General features: G+C 42.1%; 1 protein-coding gene across 3 annotated transcripts in view; it reads left to right on the plus strand.

Moving 5' to 3' along the window:
• LOC135194883 (5'-3' exoribonuclease 1-like) overlaps window positions 1-20,635 on the plus strand; it is a 90,208-nt gene that overhangs the window by 51,409 nt on the left and 18,164 nt on the right. For all 3 annotated transcript variants that reach the window (XM_064221078.1, XM_064221079.1, XM_064221080.1), the window contains exons 10-14: window positions 3,195-3,391; window positions 4,891-5,092; window positions 5,690-5,810; window positions 7,325-7,488; window positions 20,056-20,243. In XM_064221078.1, coding sequence (XP_064077148.1) covers window positions 3,195-3,391; window positions 4,891-5,092; window positions 5,690-5,810; window positions 7,325-7,488; window positions 20,056-20,243 — 872 coding nt within the window. The remainder of the gene's footprint in view (window positions 1-3,194; window positions 3,392-4,890; window positions 5,093-5,689; window positions 5,811-7,324; window positions 7,489-20,055; window positions 20,244-20,635) is intronic.

Genomic DNA, 20,635 nt, shown 5'->3' on the forward strand with positions numbered 1-20,635 from the left:
AGGCCCTGGGCCTAATAGTCAATTACGAGAAGTCCCATCTGATCCCCACGCAGTCCATCGTGTATCTGGGGATTCAGATGGATTCAGCGGCTTTTCAAGCTTTTCCATCAAAGGAACGTCAGCAGAAATGCTTAGAAAAAGTGTCAGCCTTCTTAGGGAAAGAAACATGCTCGGCGAAGGAATGGATGAGTCTGCTGGGAACCATTTCTTCGCTGGAGAAGTTTGTTTCCCTAGGGAGGTTGCACCTCAGGCCACTCCAGTTTTTTCTGGCAGAAAACTGGAAGGACAAACAGAATCTAGACTCGACTTTGGTGATCTCACAAGCGGTCAAGGATCAACTGAAGTGGTGGCAAGATCCAATCAAACTTTCGGAAGGACTGTCCCTCAACCTTTTGAGCCCCGACCTAGTGTTGTTCTCAGACGCCATCCAAATGGTGGGCTGGGGAGCAAACACTAGGCAATGAGGAAGTGTCAGGCCTCTGGAGAGGGGAACAGAGGTCCTGGCACATAAACTTAAAAGAGTTGGAGGCCATTCGGTTGGCTCTTCAATTCTTCGAAGAACGATTGGTGGGGGGGGACACACTCTCGATCACTGTTCATGGTAGCGAGAGACATCCTTCTATGGGCGAAAGCTCGAAGCATAGTGATCCTAACAAGGTTCATTTCAGGAATACAAAATGTCCGAGCGGATCTTTTAAGCCGTCAAAACACAGATGCCTTTCCCACAGAATGAACCCTCCATCTAGAGGTTTGCCAAGAACTATGGAAGTTGTGGGGACGACCGCTAGTCGACCTCTTCGCAACCTCGAAAACGAAGAGGCTTCCGATTTATTGCTCTCCAGTTCTCGACCCGGAAGCAATAGCTATAGATGCCATCCTATGGGACTGGACGGGGATGGACGTTTACGCCTTTCCCCCGTTCAAACTCTTAGGAGAGGTAATAAGGAAGTTTGCGGCGTCGCCAGGAGCGAGAATGACTCTGATCGCCCCTTTTGGCCCTCAAGCGATTGGTTCACGGAGGTCATGTCTCTTCTGGTAGACTTCCCAAGAACCTTGCCAGAGAGAGTAGATCTTCTCAAACAGCCCCACTTCGAGAGGTACCACGGAAACCTCTCCGCTCTGAGTCTGACTGCGTTCAGACTATCAAGAAGTTGGCTAGAGCGAGAGGTTTTTCAAGACCAGTGGCAGAGGCTATTGCCAATGCGAGAAGAGCTTCCTCTCGAGCGGTTTATCAATCGAAGTGGGCTGTCTTCAGGAGTTGGTGGAGGAAGAAAGGTGTTTCCTCCTCCACGACCTCTGTGAACCAAATCGCTGAGTTTCTCCTGCATTTGGGAAATGTGGACAGACTTGCAGTGCCCACAATAAAAGGATATAAGAGTATGCTGTCAGATGTCTTCCGTCACAGAGGGTTAGACCTGACAAATGATAAAGACCTTCACGATCTTTTGAGATCGTTTGAAACAACTAAAGTACCGCAACAGAAGGTCCCATCATGGAACCTTGACGTAGTTCTAAGATTCTTGATGTCGGCTCCCTTTGAACCTCTGCATGCTGCCTCGTTGAAAGACACTACAAGAAAGGCGATTTTCCTAAATGCTCTTGCCACGGCAAAAAGGGTTAGTGAAATTCAAGCAATGAGTAAATATGTGGGTTTCAGAGGACACAGTGCAGTGTGCTCCCTGAATCCTAATTTCTTAGCTAAAAATGAAAACCCATCTAACCCCTGGCCAAAAACCTTTGAAATCAAGGGGTTAGCAGTGTTCATCGGACAAGAGCCAGAGAGAGTCCTGTGCCCTGTCAGGGCTCTCAAATTTTATTTGCAAAAGACTAAAGACTGTTGGGGTCCTTCTGAAAATCTATGGTGCTCTGTTAAGAGACCCGACTTTCCTATGTCGAAGAATGCACTGGCATTCTTTTTACGAAGCACCATCAGGGAGGCCCATGCGTCCTGCCCGGATGGTGATCTGAAACTTTTGAAAATAAAAGCCCATGAGGTGAGAGCTGTCGCAACCTCAATGGCATTTCAAAAGAATATGGCACTCAGCGATATCATTAGTGCTACTTTTTGGCGAAGCAACTCTGTGTTCGCTTCACATTACCTGCGGGATGTGAAGACGGCATATGAGAACTGCGAGTCGCTTGGACCATACATATCAGCAGAAATGTTATTGGGGGCAGGAAGCAGCACGAATCCTATCCTATAGAAAAGGGATAGGTGTGCTTTTAATTTTTGGTGTTGGTTTATGGTTGAAGGGTTGGTCGCTTGAGGCGCTTTCCCTTTCTTTAGCCTAGAAGTTATGGGACTAACTTCGATAGGTTAGGTCAGGTGGTGGTTTTTAGCTTTGTTTCCCTCACAGTATGGTCAATATGGTCTAGTCACATTGTGGTCACGCTCCCGCTTGACAGGCTCATCATCTAGAACTTCACCAGCTATATTAGGTCACTACCTTGCTGGGAGACTCTAGTAAAGCAGAAGCAGACTTGGGTGACAGTAATCACGAAGTCAGCTATGCTAACAGGTAAGGAACCAAGATGTCAATCATCTGCATGTAATTTGTTTCCTAAAATCCTTCTATTCTGTCCCTTCCCACCTCCAATGGTGGGATTCAGCTATATATATCTGACAGGTAAGTTTCATGAACAAAATGTTATTGTCATGATACAATAAAGTTTGTTCATACTTACCTGGCAGATATATATAATTAAGTACCCACCCACCTCCCCTCAGGGGACAGTGGTATGAAAAATCTGAATAGAAAATGGGAATGGTTCCTGATATCCGCCTCCCAGTGGCGGGAATGGGTACTAACCACCTGGCCGCCCACTGCGTGTGCCGGGAGTTTTGAAATTCTGTCGGACGTCGGAGAATACAGCTATATATATATCTGCCAGGTAAGTATGAACAAACTTTATTGTATCATGACAATAACATTTTATTATTGTGGTGTGATAGCTTAAATGTTAAAAGGGCAAAAATATGATATAGTGTAAAAGGTAATGGGCTATTTTGCAAGAATCATAATTTTGTGGTCTTTTAAAACTACTTTATGGTAATCTATAGTTGGAAAGTGAAGTCTCCATATCATTTATTACATAGATCTATTTTTCTTTAAGTTGTCAAGGTTCAGTGATTTAGAGTCACACTGGTTTTGTCTCTCTCAATCTGAGTATTGAAATATGTATCACGTTTCCAGGTCACAGCTTTAGCGTCATCCTCGGAGAAGTATTATCGGGTGAATGGGGAACTGCGCGTAGAGGTGCTGGAAGGATACAAGAAAGAGGAAACCAGCCTCTCGAGGAATAGCATTGCGACCCACTATCACGACCGATGGGGAATCAATGTTGGGAACACTGAAATTCTGGTGTACGCAACAGCAATGACTGGGAGGAGGTATGGAGTCTCTTGCTCTCTCAAAATAACCTTGCTTGGCCTAGGAACCCTTAAAAACGCCCTTCAGCTCATACTAAATCCAGAGTATGAGCAGAAGAGAGAGGAAAGTCAATCTCTCTCTCTCTCAGCTAAGAACCCTTAAAATATACCCCTTTACTCATGCTAAAGTAAACAAAACATTATTCAACACTTTTACCTGTTTTATGTGGCTAATATTCATACAATTCCAAGTGCCCAAAAATTGCAAAATTCCAAGTGTCAACAAATTGCAAAATTCCAAGTTTCAACAAGTTGCAAAATTCACTCTCAAGCAAAATTCTCTGCCAACAATTTGCAAAATTATGAGTGTCAAGAAGTTGCAAAATTCAGTGTCAAGAAGTTTCAATATTCTAAGTGACAGTTTCAGACTCTTAGTCAAAAGTTCCTGAATATGGTTTTTTTTTTTTCTTCAATATGTAAGTGATTATTTCTTTGAAGTTTCTGGTTTCAAATTGGGGTAAACACGCAAGGTTGCGCATACTGTTTGTTCCATCGTAGCTCCATCTGTCATGTACCTGTAAACATTCTTGGACTCTGATGTCCCCAAATTCAACAGTCTTCTGTAATATAGTAGTTTTACAGAGCCTTTTCACTTGACCATCAGTTGCTTGTCAATCACCTTCCTTAGCTTATTTGACCATCAAGCACTTTTGAAATTAGGAAAGTGACAAAAAAATATCTGATTAGACCTGATTATCCAGGTTGCACAAGTGCTGTGAGAATGCTATTCCTCTTCAGCTTGTCAGTCAAAAGATTTCCAAGTCAAGGGGCATTCAAAAATGTGTGTTCTTATTGGGTTTGTATGAAAAGTGTGTGTATGAAAAGAAATTTTTTTTTGCAAAATCAGTATTTATATGCATTATGGACAATTTATTGCCAAGTTTAAAGGTTATTCATTAACAGCCATAAATGTGATTGATGGGTTCTTTTGAAAAAAAAAAAAAAAAAAAAACTTATGTTAAAAAATTCAGTACGTATATATATATGTATATATAGAACATTTTAGCCAAGTCCAAACAAATTTTGTCATTCAAGCCCTTATGAAGGGCTATTTCCTGTTGTGTGTCTTGCATGTTTGATGATACCTTTTCCTAGTTATGATCAACTTAGGGGAGCACCATCAGTGCACCTCAAGACCTCAAGCAGTGCTGTATAGGTAATGCTTATGGTTCCTTGCAGTGTCCCTAGGACCCCTAGATGCAACCTCTTTTCATTCCCTCTTCTATACCTCTGTTCATATGGTCTTTCATCCATCTTACTATCCACCTTGCCTAACATTTGTTTCATCGTGCAACTGTAAAGTTTCCCTCCTATTACACCTTGAAAACCTTATTTCTCTCAATTTGCCTTTTAATACTGAATGACCTCGTAATTGTAGTGTTTGGCCTTTGCTTTAAATTTTTTATTCCATTCCATTCCTAAAGTTTTGCTGACTGAACCTTTGGTTTTTCCCTCTGAAGGTATGTACCAACTCCAAACGGAAGAATTACTCTTGAGAAATCCTGGTCAAACATCATTCAGCCTTATGCCTACCAGACTGTAGTAAGAGATATCACAGTTCACGACCCAGGATACAGAGAGCACATCAGCGTGGAGGAGTACTTTGCACCGCGAACCAAAGTGTTTATGCTGGGGCAACCTTGCTATGGTAGTTTGGGAGAGGTAAGTAAAACTAAGCTTTTAGGGCTACAAAGGGAATTCAACCTGCAGTGAGAGCCATGTTATAGGAAAAGGCAATATAGATAAATAAGTATGAGGGAATATAATTTAAAACTGATAAACGCGAACTCAGGACAGGTTACCGGAAAGCAGGAATCAATTTGCTTCTCGCTTAAACACTTGGAGATCGGAAGACTCCGCAGCTGCACTAGGCAAACTGTTCCACATTTTTGTTGTAGCCAAGATAAAATGCCTAGCAAATTTAAGTATTGAGCCTGATACTAGAAATATTATGCATATCAATACTGTGTTACTGGGAGATCCTAAAGCAGAATCCCTGTACAATGGAATATGCAGTAGCAAAACATAATTTTGTGTAATAAAAATCCATAATTATTTGATAAACTGTGTTTATTACTATGTACACATCGAAAGCAAAGTCTTTCGAACACCTGAATGGTGTTCCTCATCAGTGTTTACATACATATTTTAACATAACACTGATGAGGAACACTGTTCATATTTGAAAGTCTAATAATACAGTTTACTATATTGTGATAAGAACGTAATGTATTTTTGCATTTTTCATCTACTTTTCAGGTAATTGAGATCAACCCAGAACACAAAGGGAGGATCCGGGTTGTCATGACTGTCCTCAAAGAGCCAAGCTTTGATGTCGTGAGGAAGAAGCAGGAGGAACTCGACATGAGATATATGCCGGGTAGGAACACTTTTATTTTGTCAGTTTTTATTCAGACTTGATAAAAAGAGAAGCATCTTAATCATTTTTTATGAATATATTTGAGGAGTGACATAAGCTGAGTCCGATGTAATCCCGGGGACTCTCTGTACAGGTAAACTTTTGATTGTTAAGGAAAGACATCCAGTTGCATAATAAGGATTTGTATGTTTGATATAAAAAATTTTTCACAAAATATTTGAGATTCACGAAGTACTTTTTTTTTTTTTTTTTTTTTTTTTTTTTTTTTTTTTTTTTTTTTTTTTTTTTTTTTTGTGTTTTTTTTTTTTTTTTTTTTTTTTTTTTTTTTTTTTTTTTTTTTTTTTTTTTTTTTTTTTTTTTTCTCTTATTCAGACCTTATAAGAAAAGAGGTGCTTTCTCATATTTGTCATACAGTAGCACATATCAACTTTTTTTTATTTTTTATTTTTATTTTTTTATTTTTTTTTTTTTTTTAAGAAAAGACATAAAATTGGGTAAGGTTGTTTGTTGATACAAAAATTGTTTTATGAAATATATGACATGTTTATTAAGTACCATGAGTATTTTATTAATTTTTTCATTCAGAATCCTAATGCAAGAAAAGATTTTATTACTTATGTTAGATATGTAACTTTATTGTTGAGGAAAGATATCTAATTGTGTAAGAAGGTTTTGCATGTCTGATGCCAAAACTATGTCACAAGATAGTATACATGATGATCAAGTATAAGCTGCAATTTTAGGTGAATGTATTTAGTGGTTTAGACTAGTAAGAATTAAGTTGTAATAACACATTCAATTGATAGTTTTTTTTCTTTTTATTTTGGCAGGCAATTTCATAGAGGGTTACATTTTTTAAGTGAAGTTGAGTTTTGAGAAGGTTTTTTAAATTCTTCTACATGAATACTACTATAAGAAATGTTTTAATTCATTCTTGTGTTGATAAGCATACTGAAGTTGCTGAAGCTCCATGAAGTGTACCTTTAAAGGTATATATAAAAAATTATGTTCTTCTAATAAGAAAATATTGATTGGTTTTGTAACTGCGCTTGTACTGCAGGAAGTTTTCCAATTTTACACTTGATAATAAATGGGAACAGTTAAGGTCATCTATTTCTGTGTGAGGGGTGTTTAGGCGATCGACAGGATGCTTAGTGTGGCATGAAGACCAGTATCATCTTCTTTTTAGGATATGTAAATATTGATCCTCACAATATCTAAATTTCAAAATTGTTTGACTGATTATCCCTTTAGGGTATTAAGTGCTGTCAGGTTTTTTTTTGCAGTGTCCTTAGGCCCATAGCTGCAACCCCCGTTCATTTCTTTTACTTTACTTTCATTCATATTATCTTTCTTCTGCCTTACTTTCCATCCTCTAACAATTGTTTCATAGTGCAGCTGCCAGATTCTTCTCCTGTTACACCTTTCAAACCTTTTACTCTCAATTTCCCTTTCAGCAGTGAATGACCCATGATTATACACATATAAAAGCTTACTAAACTTGGTGTTTTTAGGGTACATCGCAGGACAGAAGGTCGGTATCTCCACTCATTTATTGGCCCGGTTAACGGGCACAGTCTTCCTTCTTCCACCTTCGGCGGACAACCCAGGCGAGTTGGACATGAAGAACAGGCTGAACATTGGGCTAAATTTGAAGAACAACAAAAAGAGCGAAGAGGTAAGTACTTTCAGTCGGAGGCTTCCTTGTTTAGTGTAGTCCTTGGTGGGATGATGATTTTTTTTTGCAGGTCCCTGTAGGGGTGTAGTGCTGTCAGTGCACCTCCATGGTGCACTGTAGGCATTGCTTATGTTCTTTCCAGCATTCCTTTGCCCTCTAGCTGCAACCCCTCTCATTCCTTTTACTGTACCTGTGCTCTTATTTCCTTTCTTCCATCAGGCTTTTTACCCTCTCAAACAGTTGTTTCATAGTGCAACTGTGAGGTTTTCCTCCTGTTACACCTTTCAAAACTTGTTACTGTCAATTTCTACTTTAGCGCTGAATGACCCTGTAGGTCCCAGCGCTTTAGTGTAAGTCCTGAATACCATATTCTATTTTCTTTAGTTGGCACTAATGTATGTTGTGGAAGTAGAATTATTAGGATGATTACCTTAGATAATATTGCTTCCTGTCACTTCAAGTCTACAGTTGTATTATATGGTTTCAGTCTATAAACCATTCTATAAAGAACATAATATGTTTATTGTATTGTGAAGGTACTATATAGAAGGTTTGTAGATATCTCAAAACAGTATTTTTGTACATGAACTTTCCTGTCAGACATATACTTAGCTTACGTCTCTGACGTCACGACAGAATTCAAAACTCGCGGCTAACTCGACAGGTAGGTCAGGTGATCTACCTTACCCGCCGCTGGGAAGCGGGTGTAAGAACCAACATACCTTTCTTGCCAGATTTTTTCTGTCGTCGGTGTCGACCACACCTGTTGTCGGTACCTCTTGACAGTTGGATTCTTTTCTCGTTTTCGCCCTGGATTGTTTCTACGGACTTTTGGTGAAGTACCCGATCTTTTGGCCTGGCATTCGCGATTTGTGGACAGTTATTTGACTTTTCTTTGGATTTTTCTTGGATTCATGATGTCTGATGTTGATACTAAGAAAACTGCTATGTTTAGAGTTTGTTGTATGACTGAGTGTAAGGTGAGGCTACCGAAAGCTGCGGTAGACCCTCACACAGTATGTTTGAAGTGTAGAGGGAATGAATGCACCTTTAATAATCCTTGTAATGAATGTGAAAAGCTGAATGAGGATGAATGGAAGTCTTTGTCTTCCTACTTGAGGAAGCTTGAAAAGGATAAAGTTAGGAAAGCTTCTTCTTGGAGCAGTAGTAGATCTCGTATTAGCGAGTTGGATATAGATAATCCTATTTTAGAAGTAGCTCCTTTGTCAGTTTCAGCTCCTGCTCCCTGCACCGAAGCCGAAGATGCGCCTTTGGAAGTGGCCTCCATGAAAGCCACCATTTGCAGTATGGAGAGGAAAATCAAACAATTAGAAGGTAAGAGTGATTCCAATAGTGATTTGTGCAGTGAACCCAGTGCAGTGGAGGGTGCGTCTGATCGGCTCCCTAATGCTTCCAGGCCTAGACCTCTTCCAGACTCCCAGTCCCAGTGGAGGAGGAAAGTCGAAAGCCGCAGGAAGGTTAGGGAGCATCCCCACCGGTCAGGCGTCCCTCGGTAGCTCCTGTTGATCGTTCCCAGGCTACCTTGGATCGCTCCAAGAGAGAAATATTGCGCCAATGCTTCTCGTCTTCGCCTTCGCCTTCGCCTAAACGAGGATGGAGCTCTTCGGAAGCCTCGCGCCCTTCGAAGAGAGCCTGGAACGCTCCCTGCGCCCGTCCATCCAGCCCTGAAGTTTTTTGGGTTCGGAAGAGACCTGAGGTGGAAGAGAAGAAACGTAAGAGATCTCAGGAGTATGTTCCCCGAGCAGAGATCGAGCCTCGTCACCTGTTCAAGAGTTTGTGAATTCTCCTGCAAGGGTGTTGGCTAACCTTCAGGCGCAGATTTCGGCTCTGGCTGGCTTCTCTTAGCGTGTCGTCTCGTCGTAGAGGACGTCTCGCTTCCTGTAAAGAAAATCCCAGGCTCCCCTCTCCTGACTCTCGCTATTCGACGGAAGCGGCGCGCTCACCTGTGCGTTCGAATTCTCGCAGGAGACTTTCTGCTTCGGACAAGATCCATTCTGCGTCCAAGCGCCATTCGCCTGACAGACAGGTTTCTCCTTCGGACAAGGAGCAAAACTGCTCGTAGGAGATCTTCACCCTACAGACGCTCTTCTCGAGACAGGATCGCTCCCCTTGACAGGCGCCAAGAGCCTAGTAGGCGCTACTCGCCTCGTAGCCGCTCCTCGTCTCGCCTCCACTCTCCTGTTGACAAGCGCCCTAAATCGGACAGGCGCTCTTCGCTGGACAGGCTTCAAGAGCTTGTTAGATGCGTTTCTCCTGGCAGGCGCTCTTCTCCTGACTTTCACTCTCCTCGAGTCAGGCGCCGAGATCCTAGCAGGCGCTTCTCCCCTTGTAGGCGCTCGTCGCCAGAGATCCTCTCGCCTCGGTTCAGGCGCCAAGAGCCTGGTAGCCGCTTCTGTATGGCAGGCGCTGTTCGCCTGGTAGCCGCTCTCCTTTGGATAGGCGCCAAGAGCCTGATAGAAGTTCTTCTTCAAACAGGCGCTCTGCTCCTGACAGCCGCCTTACTCCTGTTAGGCTCCAAGAATCTGGAAACGCACTCCTCCAGACAAGAAGGATGTTGCAAGTAGACACGTTTCTGAAGCTTTGTCTCCAAGACGTATACGTCTTACTTCCTCTAGAGACTCCTTTAAGAATAGTCGCGCCTCTAAGGATCATGAGGGTTTTCGTTTTCCAGCTCAGGAAGAACAGGACCCCTCAGAAGAAGAATTACCAAAAGATTCCTCTGTTTCCTCCTATAAGAGGCTGACAGATTTGCTCCTGCAAGAGTTCGGAGATATAACCTTTCTCCTGTGGCTTCCCCCCCTTTCTCCTCTTTAGTTATTCTCCACTTCGAAGACGTCGAAGGTTTCGTCTTGTGTAAGGATGAAAAACCTACTGTTTTCCATGAAGAAGGGAGGCGCTTAGAGGTTTTAGGGAATGGCTCCTTTTTTTTCTAAGGAAGAGAAAGGGAAGAACGGTTTTTTCTTTCCCTCCGTCTAAACTGACTGGCAGATTGGGATTCTGGTACGAATCGGGCGAACCTTTAGGCCTCGCTCTACCTTCGTCTGCGGACTCGGACTTCTCTTCATTGGTGGATTCTGCTCGTCGTTCCGCCCTCTTGTCCGCCAAGACTGACGTGGGGGATGAATGAACTTGACCACCTACTGAAGGGGAATGTGCCGAGTCCTGGAAGTTTTCAACTTCCTTGATTGGTCTTTAGGAGTTCTGGCTAATAAGACCCAGACCCCTGATTCTCTGTCTCCTGAAGATCTTAACTGCGTACTCACTTGCATGGTACAAAAGCAGTGAGAGACGGATCGAGTGAAGTCTCCTCACTGTTTTGGAGGCGGGAGTTATTAAGAAGCGGTCTGTCTACTGTTTCGTTTCTCACTAAGGCAGTTTCACATGCACAAAGGGGGCCTCGCTTATGTATGCTCTTTGAATTTTGGCCTAGCCTAACTCCTTTCTTTCTCTATAAAAATGAATAATCTACCCACCTGTACGCTTTCTCCAACTCCAGTACACTCCAGAAATCACCTTAAAACACCAGCACCACAAGACTTACGACCCAAAAAACAACTCCTACCAGACAGAGAGCTCTCCCCTACCAACCACACACCACCAACACGTGCTTTCTACTGCCCCGTGTTATTGTTTTGGACATCCTGCCGACGCCGCCGCCTCTTGTCTATGACGTCACAGCCTATGACGTCACACACAACTTAAATACATCAACAGACACCTTCTAGAATCTACCACATGTTGTCTATATATAGGACACCCACCATATTTCACAACAATGCATAAAATACCCATAACAATTATACAATATATAATCACACTTATCTATACCCCCCATAAAACAATTATACAATATATAATCACACTTATCTCTTTCTCCCTCCCCTCCGACTGTTTCCTAACCTAGTATTCCCCTCTTAATTTCCTTCGTCCTCCAACTCTTTACCCTCTACATAATTTCTAATACATTCCCCTGAAACTCCTGCTTTAGTGCAAAATCATTCTACGTGTGTACACAAAATGCCTTCCCAAATTTATTGTTCTTTTTCCAAAAGAATATATTAGGTTCTAGTCTACTTCTCTCACCTTGAAGCTCCTTCACTACTTTCACCACTTTACAATACCATGCTTTTGCTGCATCCTTGAGCCCATAGACTTTTCTTCAACTTCCATAATCCCCTCCAACCATCTTCCCTTGGTGGCTTCAAGTACACTTCTCTTTGTATCTCGTCACCTTGTAAATATGCAGTTTTGACATCCAATGTATAACAATTCCAATTTTTCACCTTTATTATGGTTAGACAGAATTTTAAAATTTCAGCATTGCAGTGGGAGCATCCTTTTCCCACTCAGCCATTTCTTCTTCAAACCCTCTAGCTACCAATCTTGCTTTACATATCCTTTCCCCCCCTTTTATCTTTTCAGTTATTTACTATCCATCTTGTAGATATAGCTTTTGTCCAACATCATTTACCTCCTCATATACCTGGTTATCTCTCCAACTTAGAAGTTCTTTTTCTTTAGCTTCCATTATGCTTCTATTTTCAAATCCCAGCAACACCTCCTCTTCATCTTCAATTTTTTCTACCTGACTATAATCCCTCAAGTTAACCCACCCTTTGTCACCTGACTGTGAGTCTCGTATATTGTACGAATCAGCCCATGCTTGCTTGATCTTTTTCCTGCAAGACCTAAAATAGTCCATTCTTCTACTTGTCCTGTATCATTGTTTATAGCCCTAACTCTATTTCCCTTTTTGAATTTTGGTATCTCTTCCATTAACTCGCTTTTTCTCTTGACCCACTTTGCCCGTTATCTCCACTGTTTCCTCTATCACCTCTCTTTCTATAGTTCTCTTCTGTGTCTGCATTCCTTCTCTCACCCATTATCTCCCTCTCCTTCCAGCCAATCTACTTTCCCTTCATTTGGGCCATCTGACCTACCTTTCACCCCAAGGGATTTATCTATTCTAGCCGATATCTTCTGTATCTGGTGATCGTCGTTGAATCCTTGTCACATGTATCCTAGCTACTTCTCTTAAAGAATCCCCATGTTGACTATTATTGTTTTCCCCGATACTCCCACTACCTGAGCAGGTCCTCTCCATTCATTTTCATTTTCCCTCTTATAGAATACCTCATCTGCCTACCACTGCTTCGTTCAAATTTATGTTCTCTGATGTTTTTGTTTAGCGCTATTCTTATTTTATTACAGGACTCATTTTTATAAATGCTCTCTGGCCTTTGTGCATTGCATTCAGTGTGTCCCTTACCATACCCTCTTCCATCCCTTTTTCTCTGCTTGCAGGACTAGAACTTTCTTCTCCTATTAGGTTAGGCAGTGAAGGGTTTTTTCCAAATACTAATTGGTTGGGAGAGAAACCTCCATTATTCATTAAACAGTTCCTAGCACTCACTACCCATTTCAAAGCTAGGGACCAATCTACTTCCTCTTCCCTCCATCATCTTCCTTACACTTCCCTTGATCATGCCTACGGTCTTTTCACATAATCCGTTGACTCCACGGAGATTCTGATGCTGTGGCTAATACTTTAAATTATTCCATTTTTCTGCCATCCTCCTTACTTTTTCATTTTGAAATTCTACCCCCATTATCTGACAATATTTTGGAGGGTGCTCCAAATATAGCAAAACAGCACTCAAAAAGTATCTTTATTATAGTTTCTGGTTTCTTATCTTTTATCCAACAGGCCTGACAATATCTCGTTGCCATATCCACTATTACCAAGAACTTTCTCTCTTCTATCTCTCCATCGCTACGACTTCATTGAACGTTTTACTCCAAGAAAAGCCTACTACCAGGTTTGGCGGGGTTTCTTTTGTATTTTTTACAAACTCACAATTTTTAATCCAGTTCCGTTAGTAACTTTCTTATTTCCTCTTTTTCTTTTTCGATTAACCCATTACTCCATTGTGCTTCCTCTGTTTAGCTTCCATATTTTATCTCCACTTCCATGACCAAACTGTAAATGTAATTTCTTCATTGTGTTCTTAATTTCCTCGGATTCTTTCCCTTCCAACCCTCCAGTAATTAATTCTTCTACCTTCCTCCTCCTTATAGCACTCTTAAATGACCCTGTTCGTCTTCTCTTAACTCTACTTTCATTCCCCCTAATACTTCTACTATGACACAATTTTCTTTCAAATTTAGGGTCATACCCATTTTACTCATGGTTTGCTTACCTATCAGCCAGGGTATATCACCTTGCAGAATTCCTCCGTCTTCAAATAAAACTTTCTGTTTTTTTAGTACACAGGTATTTCTATTATTCCTCTGGACTTATAAGATGTCTCACCAAAATTAAACACTTTTATTAGACTCTGTCCTAGTGTCCCCTCATTCTCCTCCCAACTCTTTCCTGACTCAAAAATCCATGACAAATACGTGCTAGTCACAATTCCCCGCAAACTGTTGATTTACACCCTGTGTCCAAAATTGCATCAAAACCACCTCCCATGATGCTTCCCCCACTATTTTATTAACTTCTCCTACATAAACCTCTTCTTCTTCTGTCCCATTTTCTGTTTTTACCTTATTTTCTTCTAGTCTTGTTTCAGTTTTCTTCCTATTATGAAAATTCTGAGGACAATCCCTAGCCCAATGCCATTCTGAGCTGCATATTGCACATACTGTTACCTTACCTTCTTTGTTTATAGGATTTCTACCACCCCTTCCTCGGTTCCATCTTCCCCGATATCTTTGGTTTTTCCCTCCCTCTCCCAGAACTGGCATTGCCTTCTGACGAACCCACCATTCCCGTTCCTCTTTAGTCCCTAATCCCTCAAATAGTCTTTTCATTGTTTGCGACACTGTTCCGTACTCTAGCTTTTCTTGCCCACAAGCCGATAATGATTTGTTTTTCCATTTGTTTTTGATTTTTCCGTGAGATTTTGCTTGCTCTATTACAGTGATACCCCTTGACTTCGCCTTCAAGCGCGCCTTTCCCCATTGCTCTTTCACACTCAGATGCTGCCTTCTCGTATCTAATTAAATAGTCCGCCATATTTTTCACTAGATTCTCTTCTTATTAGAAGGTATCTTTTTATTCTACCGAATTCTCCATTACCGAGTCTTTTAGATAGGCTTTATCTAGTTTCTCTAGGATTAACTTTGGACCCTCTGTACCAGTAAGTTTATCTTTATCTAATGCTTCCACTAGCTCTCGGGCTTTCCCTTTTAAGCTCATTCTCATTTCTATCGCCGGGTATTTTGTATCTTCTCCATACAACAATAGCCAATCTTCGCTTGACCTTTCCATTCTTTGTATTCTTCTTGTATCCCGCTAAACCTAGGACATTCCCTTCTCCATCTAGTAGTCTCCCTTTGTTCACTGTCGGATCCAGGCATCTTTGATCAACCACGCTCTGCTACCAGTTTGAATTTTGGCCTAGCCTAACTCCTTTCTTTCTCTATAAAAATGAATAATCTACCCCCACCCTGTACGCTTTCTCCAACTCCAGTACACTCCTGAAATCACCTTAAAACACCAGCACCACAAGACTTACGACCCAAAAAACAACTCCTACCAGACAGAGAGCTCTCCCCTACCAACCACACACCACCAACACGTGCTTTCTACTGCCCCGTGTTATTGTTTACATCCTGCCGACGCCGCCGCCATCTTGTCTATGACGTCACAGCCTATGACGTCACAACACAACTTAAATACATCAACAGACACCTTCTAGAATCTACCACATGTTGTCTATATATAGGACACCCACCATATTTCAACAATGCATAAAATACCCATAACAATTATACAATATATAATCACACTTATCTATACCCATAACAATTATACAATATATAATCATGCTCAACTCTCTCCTCTTCTGTTCCCCAAGAAAATTATTCAAGATGTCTCGAGTGCCCTTTCAGCTAAGGCTACTCAGGACATGTTAGCCCAGGCGGCCAGGAAACCTCGCTCTGTCTTCCAACCCAAGGCCAAGAAAGAGACTCCTCTGAGGCAGGAGCCCTTTTGAGGAGGACCCGCTGTCAGAGGTTCTTCAACCAGAGGAACTAGACCTTTTAAGAGAGGTAAAACCTTCTCTAGGTCAGTCAGAGGGAAGAAATAGCGATCAAGGACTCCAGACATCAGTGGGTGCCAGACTACTGAAATTTGCCGACGTCTGGGCCCACAAAGGGGCAGACAATTGGTCCCTATCGATTGTCAGCAAAGGATACCTCATTCCCTTCTCGTCAAGACCACCATTGACAACAACTCCGAGGGAGTTGGTGGCCAAGTACATGGACCCCATCATGAATCAAGCCCTTTCTCTAGCAGTAGATCTCATGCTAGAGAAGGAGGCTATAGAACTAGTGGAAGATCCCCGCTCTGCGGGCTTTTACAACAGACTATTCCTAGTTCCGAAGAACTCAGGAGGATGGAGACCGGTTTTGGATGTAAGCGCCCTGAACGTCTTTGTGGAAAAGAGGAAGTTTGCCATGGAGACAACTTCCTCAGTGTTAGCGGCTCTTCGTCCAGGGGACTGGATGGTGTCTCTAGACCTTCAGGACGCTTACTTTCATGTGCCGATCCATCCTTCTTCACGGAAGTATCTATGATTCATGATGGGAGGAAACATCTTCCAATTCAAGGCCTTGTGCTTCGGCCTATCGACTGCACCCCAAGTTTTTTTCACGGGGTTAATGAAAACGTGGCGCAGTGGCTACATTTGGAGGGAGTGAGGGTGTCGCTTTATCTTGACGACTGGGCTAATCAGAGCAGAGTCTCAAGAAAAGATGTTCTTGGAGGACCTTCAAAAGGGGGGGACCCCTTACCATTGGCAAGTTCTCTGGGACTTCTGGTGAACTTCCAGAAGTCTCATTAATCCCCAGTCAAGAGCGGATCTATCTGGGGATTCGGATAGCTTCTCTGGCTTTTCGGGCTTTTTCCTTTTTTCCGTCGCCAGAGAGGATTAGCTCGTTGCTACGAGAAAATAACGACCTTCCTAGAGAAAGATGCATGCAACAGCGAGGGAGTGGATGAGTCTGCTGGGGACACTCTTCCTCGTTGGAAGCAATTCGTTTTCTCTAGGAAGGTTGCAATCTCAGGCCTCTACAGTTCTTCCTATACCAGAACTGGAGGCGTCTCTCCCTAGATCTGGAGTTCTCCTTCAAGATCTCAAGGGAAATCAAGAGAGACCTTCGGTGGTGGAACAACCCACTTCGTGTGGAACAACCCATTGAATGTCTCTTTATATGCCGAACACCAGCCATGTGTTGTTTTCCGACGCATCGGAAGCAGGTTGGGGAGCGATGCTCGGGACAAGAGAATTGTCAGGCACCTGGAAGGGGGATCAGTGTCCTGGCACATCAACAAGAAAGAGTTGATGGCAGTCTGGATGGCATTGAAAGCCTTCGAGCCCCACGTCCGAAATGCAGTAGTGCAGGGTCAATTTGGACAACACAACAGCCTTGGCGTACATCAAAAAACAGGGGGGGACGCACTCTTCTCCCTGTACGAAACAGCAAGGGATCTTCTGCTGTGGTCTCAAACAAGGAAGATCAGTCTTCTCACCAGATTCGTACAGGGAGAAAGGAACGTCAGGGCCGATCTCCTGAGCAGGAAGAAATCAACTCCTGCCTTCCGAGTGGACCCTCCACTCAGAGGTATGCCAAGACCTGGGAGAAGATGGGGCAGACCAATCACATCGATCTCTTTGCAACAGCAAGGAACGCAAGAATCGAACTTTACTGCTCCCCGATCTCAGACCCAGGAGCAGTATCAGTGGATGCGTTTCTCCTAGATTGGACAGGTCTAGACGTCTACGCCTTTCCCCCCTTCAAAAGTACTGGACAAACCCTCAAGAAATTTGCTATCTCGGAGATGACAAGAATGACGCTAGTAGCTCCGTTCTGGCCCGCCCAAGATTGGTTCACAGAGGTACTGGAATGGTTGGTGGACTTTCCAAGAGCACTTCCACAAAGACAAGATTTGCTCAAACAACCCCACTTCGACAGGTATCACAGAAACCTCCCCGCTCTCAATCTGACTGGCTTTCGACTGTCAAAAGTCTTGTCAGAGCGAAGGGGTTTTCGACAAAAGCTGCTAAGGCTATCGCCTCAGCTAGAAGACCTTCGACCCTTAAAGTCTACCAGTCGAAGTGGGACGTCTTTCGCCGGTGGTGCAGGAACCAGAAGTTTTCCTCTTCCAGTACCTCTGTGACTCAGATAGCAGATTTCCTAGTTTTCCTCAGAGAAAAATGCGGTTTGGCAGTATCTACTATCAAAGGATACCGAAGCATGCTGGCTGCTGTGTTCAGACATAGGAATTTAGATCTTTCGAATAACAAAGATCTTCATGATCTATTAAGATCTTTGAAACTTCCAAGAAAACTTCGAACGAAGTTCCAAGTTGGACATCGGACGTGGTTCTTCGTTTCCTGAGGTCCTCTAGGTTTGAACCACCACATTTAGCCTCCTTCAAAGATCTTACGAGGAAAGCTCTCTTTCTCATGGCTTAAGCATCCGCTAAAAGGGTTAGTGAGATTCATGCCCTAGAAGGAAGGGTAGGTTTCAAAGGAGATCCGTGGTTTGTTCCTTCCTTCCTTCGTTTTTAGCAAAGAATGAGAACCCCTCAAATCCTTGGCCAAGGAACTTTGAGGTTCGTGGTTTATCTGCCCTAGTAGGGGAAGAACTTGAAAGAACTCTTTGCCCTGTTAGGAGTTTAAAATACTACCTTCAGAAGAAGAAAACCCTTAAGGGCATTGAGGACAGACTATGGTGCTCTGTAAAGGACCACAGCAGACCATTGTCGAAAAATGCGCTGTCTTTCTTCATTAGAAGTGTTGTGAAAGAAGCACATAGATCTTGTAATGAAGAACATTTCAAGCTCCTAAAAGTCAAGCTCATGAAGTGAGAGCAATTGCCACTTCCTTGGCCTTTAAGAAGAATATGTCTCTTCAGAATCTGATGAAAACTACATTCTGGGAAGTGTAATTCAGTATTCGCCAAACCCCACTACCTAAAAAGACGTCAGTATTACGTATGACGAGTGCTTCGCGTTAGGCCCGTACGTATCGGCGGATTCGGTGCGGGGTCAGGGAGCTGGAACATATCCTTAGTAGTTTTTTTCCCTTGTTTTTGTTAATTGAGTTCTTATGGTTGTATGAAAAAATGATGCAGGTAGGCATCTTTTTTCGTTTCGTAATACTAATAATCTTTAGTTTGGTTAGGTGATCGGATTTGGTTTGAAGCTCCCTGCGTTTGGTAGTGGACAGGTTCTGTCATAGAAGAGGGCGAACCCCATTGACATGATCTGACTTGGGATTCTACTAAGTAGCGGATATCAAATCCCGTTAGTAGACCCAAAGAGTCTTTTCAGCTGTAGGTCACGCCCTCGCTGTAGCTCTTATGGCTATGCAGACTAATAGACAGTATCTATGAAGTCTTCAGCCTAAACAGGTAAGAACCAAGGTATTTTATCCTATACAAAGGTGTTGTTTTACCTTTTCCTTTGTTATTTTCTGTTCTTGTACCCTCCACCAAAGGGTGTCAATCAGCTAAGTATATGTCTGACAGGAAAGTTCATGTACAAAAATGATATTGTTATTTTACAATAAAGTTTTGTACATACTTACCTGGCAGACATATACGATTGATGGCCCGCCCAGCCTCCCCTCAGGAGACAGGTATAAGAGGAAAAAATCTGGGCAAGAAGGTATGTTGGTTTCTTACACCTGCTTCCCAGCGGCGGGTAAGGTAGATCACCTGACCTACCTGTCGAGTTAGCCGCGAGTTTTGAATTCTGTCGTGACGTCAGAGACGTAAGCTAAGTATATGTCTGCCAGGTAAGTATGTACAAAACTTTATTGTAAAATAACAATATCATTTTTAATTTTTTTTTTTTTATACAGTATTTAGATGTACATAAATCTTAATGGTTTTACAGCAAAAATAGGGCTTATTAGTAGTGGAATCTTGAAATGTTACAAACAGTAAAGTATAAGAAGGTGATATGCCTTTATACTTTATTGTATTTGAAAATAGTTTGTACTCTATCTAGATAAAGGATGTATTAGGGAAAAACTCTCTATCACGAGAGTATATATAATGTTCTAAAGGGTCCACAATGATATAAAGTGTAAAAAGTCTGTGTATAATTTTGAAGACTTTACAGTCTTCAAAATTATACACGGTCTTTTTACACTTTGTATTATTGTGGACCCTTTAGAACAAAGGATGTATCATAAACATGAGAGAGATGCATTTAAAGATTAAGGTATATGTGTCACATTGATGTACAGACCATTTAGCAACATTATCACAAATAAGCAAAATAGCTTTATTTCTTTTTACTGAGATTTCTAAAAGTTCCAAGGCATTATGCCCCTTGTCATTGTGGCCGTAACAGAAGACGAAATGCAGCCTAACTGAAACTGTTATTGGTAGCACTAAATGAAAATCATATAGACTTCTTAATAAACATTTTCATTTGTCATGATACCAGATTTGGTCTTTTTACTTTTTCCTCCTTTTGAAGCATTTTTTTTTTTTTTTTTGCTAAGTCCACTTATTTTCTAGGTCGTCGGTTATACCCGAAAAGTGCTGGACGCTGGTGGGGCAAAGACCATTTGGTTATACTCTCCGAAGACTGTCCAAACTATTGTTGAATACCAGTCAAAGTTTCCAGAAATCTTCGACCACTTGGCAGAGCAGAAGGGAGAAAAGGATATATTTTTCCAGGATGAAGTATTTGGCCAGGAACAACAGTAAGTGTCTTGAGAAATGGCTGATGTCTGTTCACTTGGTTACATAAGCTTAGAAAATTCCCAGTTCTTCCCTTTTGATTGTTTAGGAATGTTTTGGTGTGGATTTGTAGCTCTTTTTCTCTCCTAAAGTCTTTATTTCTTCCTTTCTCCCCTGTAGGCTGTAGTGCTGTGAGATGAGGTGCACTGTAGGTGCTATTTAAAGTTCTATGCAGCACCCCTTTGGCCCCTACCAGCAACCCCTTTTCATTCCTTTTACTGAACCTTTGTTCATATTCTCTTTCTTACATCTGATTTCCCCTCCTCCTCCCCTAACAATTAACTCACAGTGCAACTGTGTGGCTTACCTTTTGTTACACCTTTCAGACCTTTTTATTGTGGCTTTCTGTTTAAGT

This window comes from Macrobrachium nipponense, chromosome 15 (assembly GCF_015104395.2).
Source record: "Macrobrachium nipponense isolate FS-2020 chromosome 15, ASM1510439v2, whole genome shotgun sequence".
Classification (NCBI taxonomy): Eukaryota; Metazoa; Arthropoda; class Malacostraca; order Decapoda; family Palaemonidae; genus Macrobrachium; species Macrobrachium nipponense.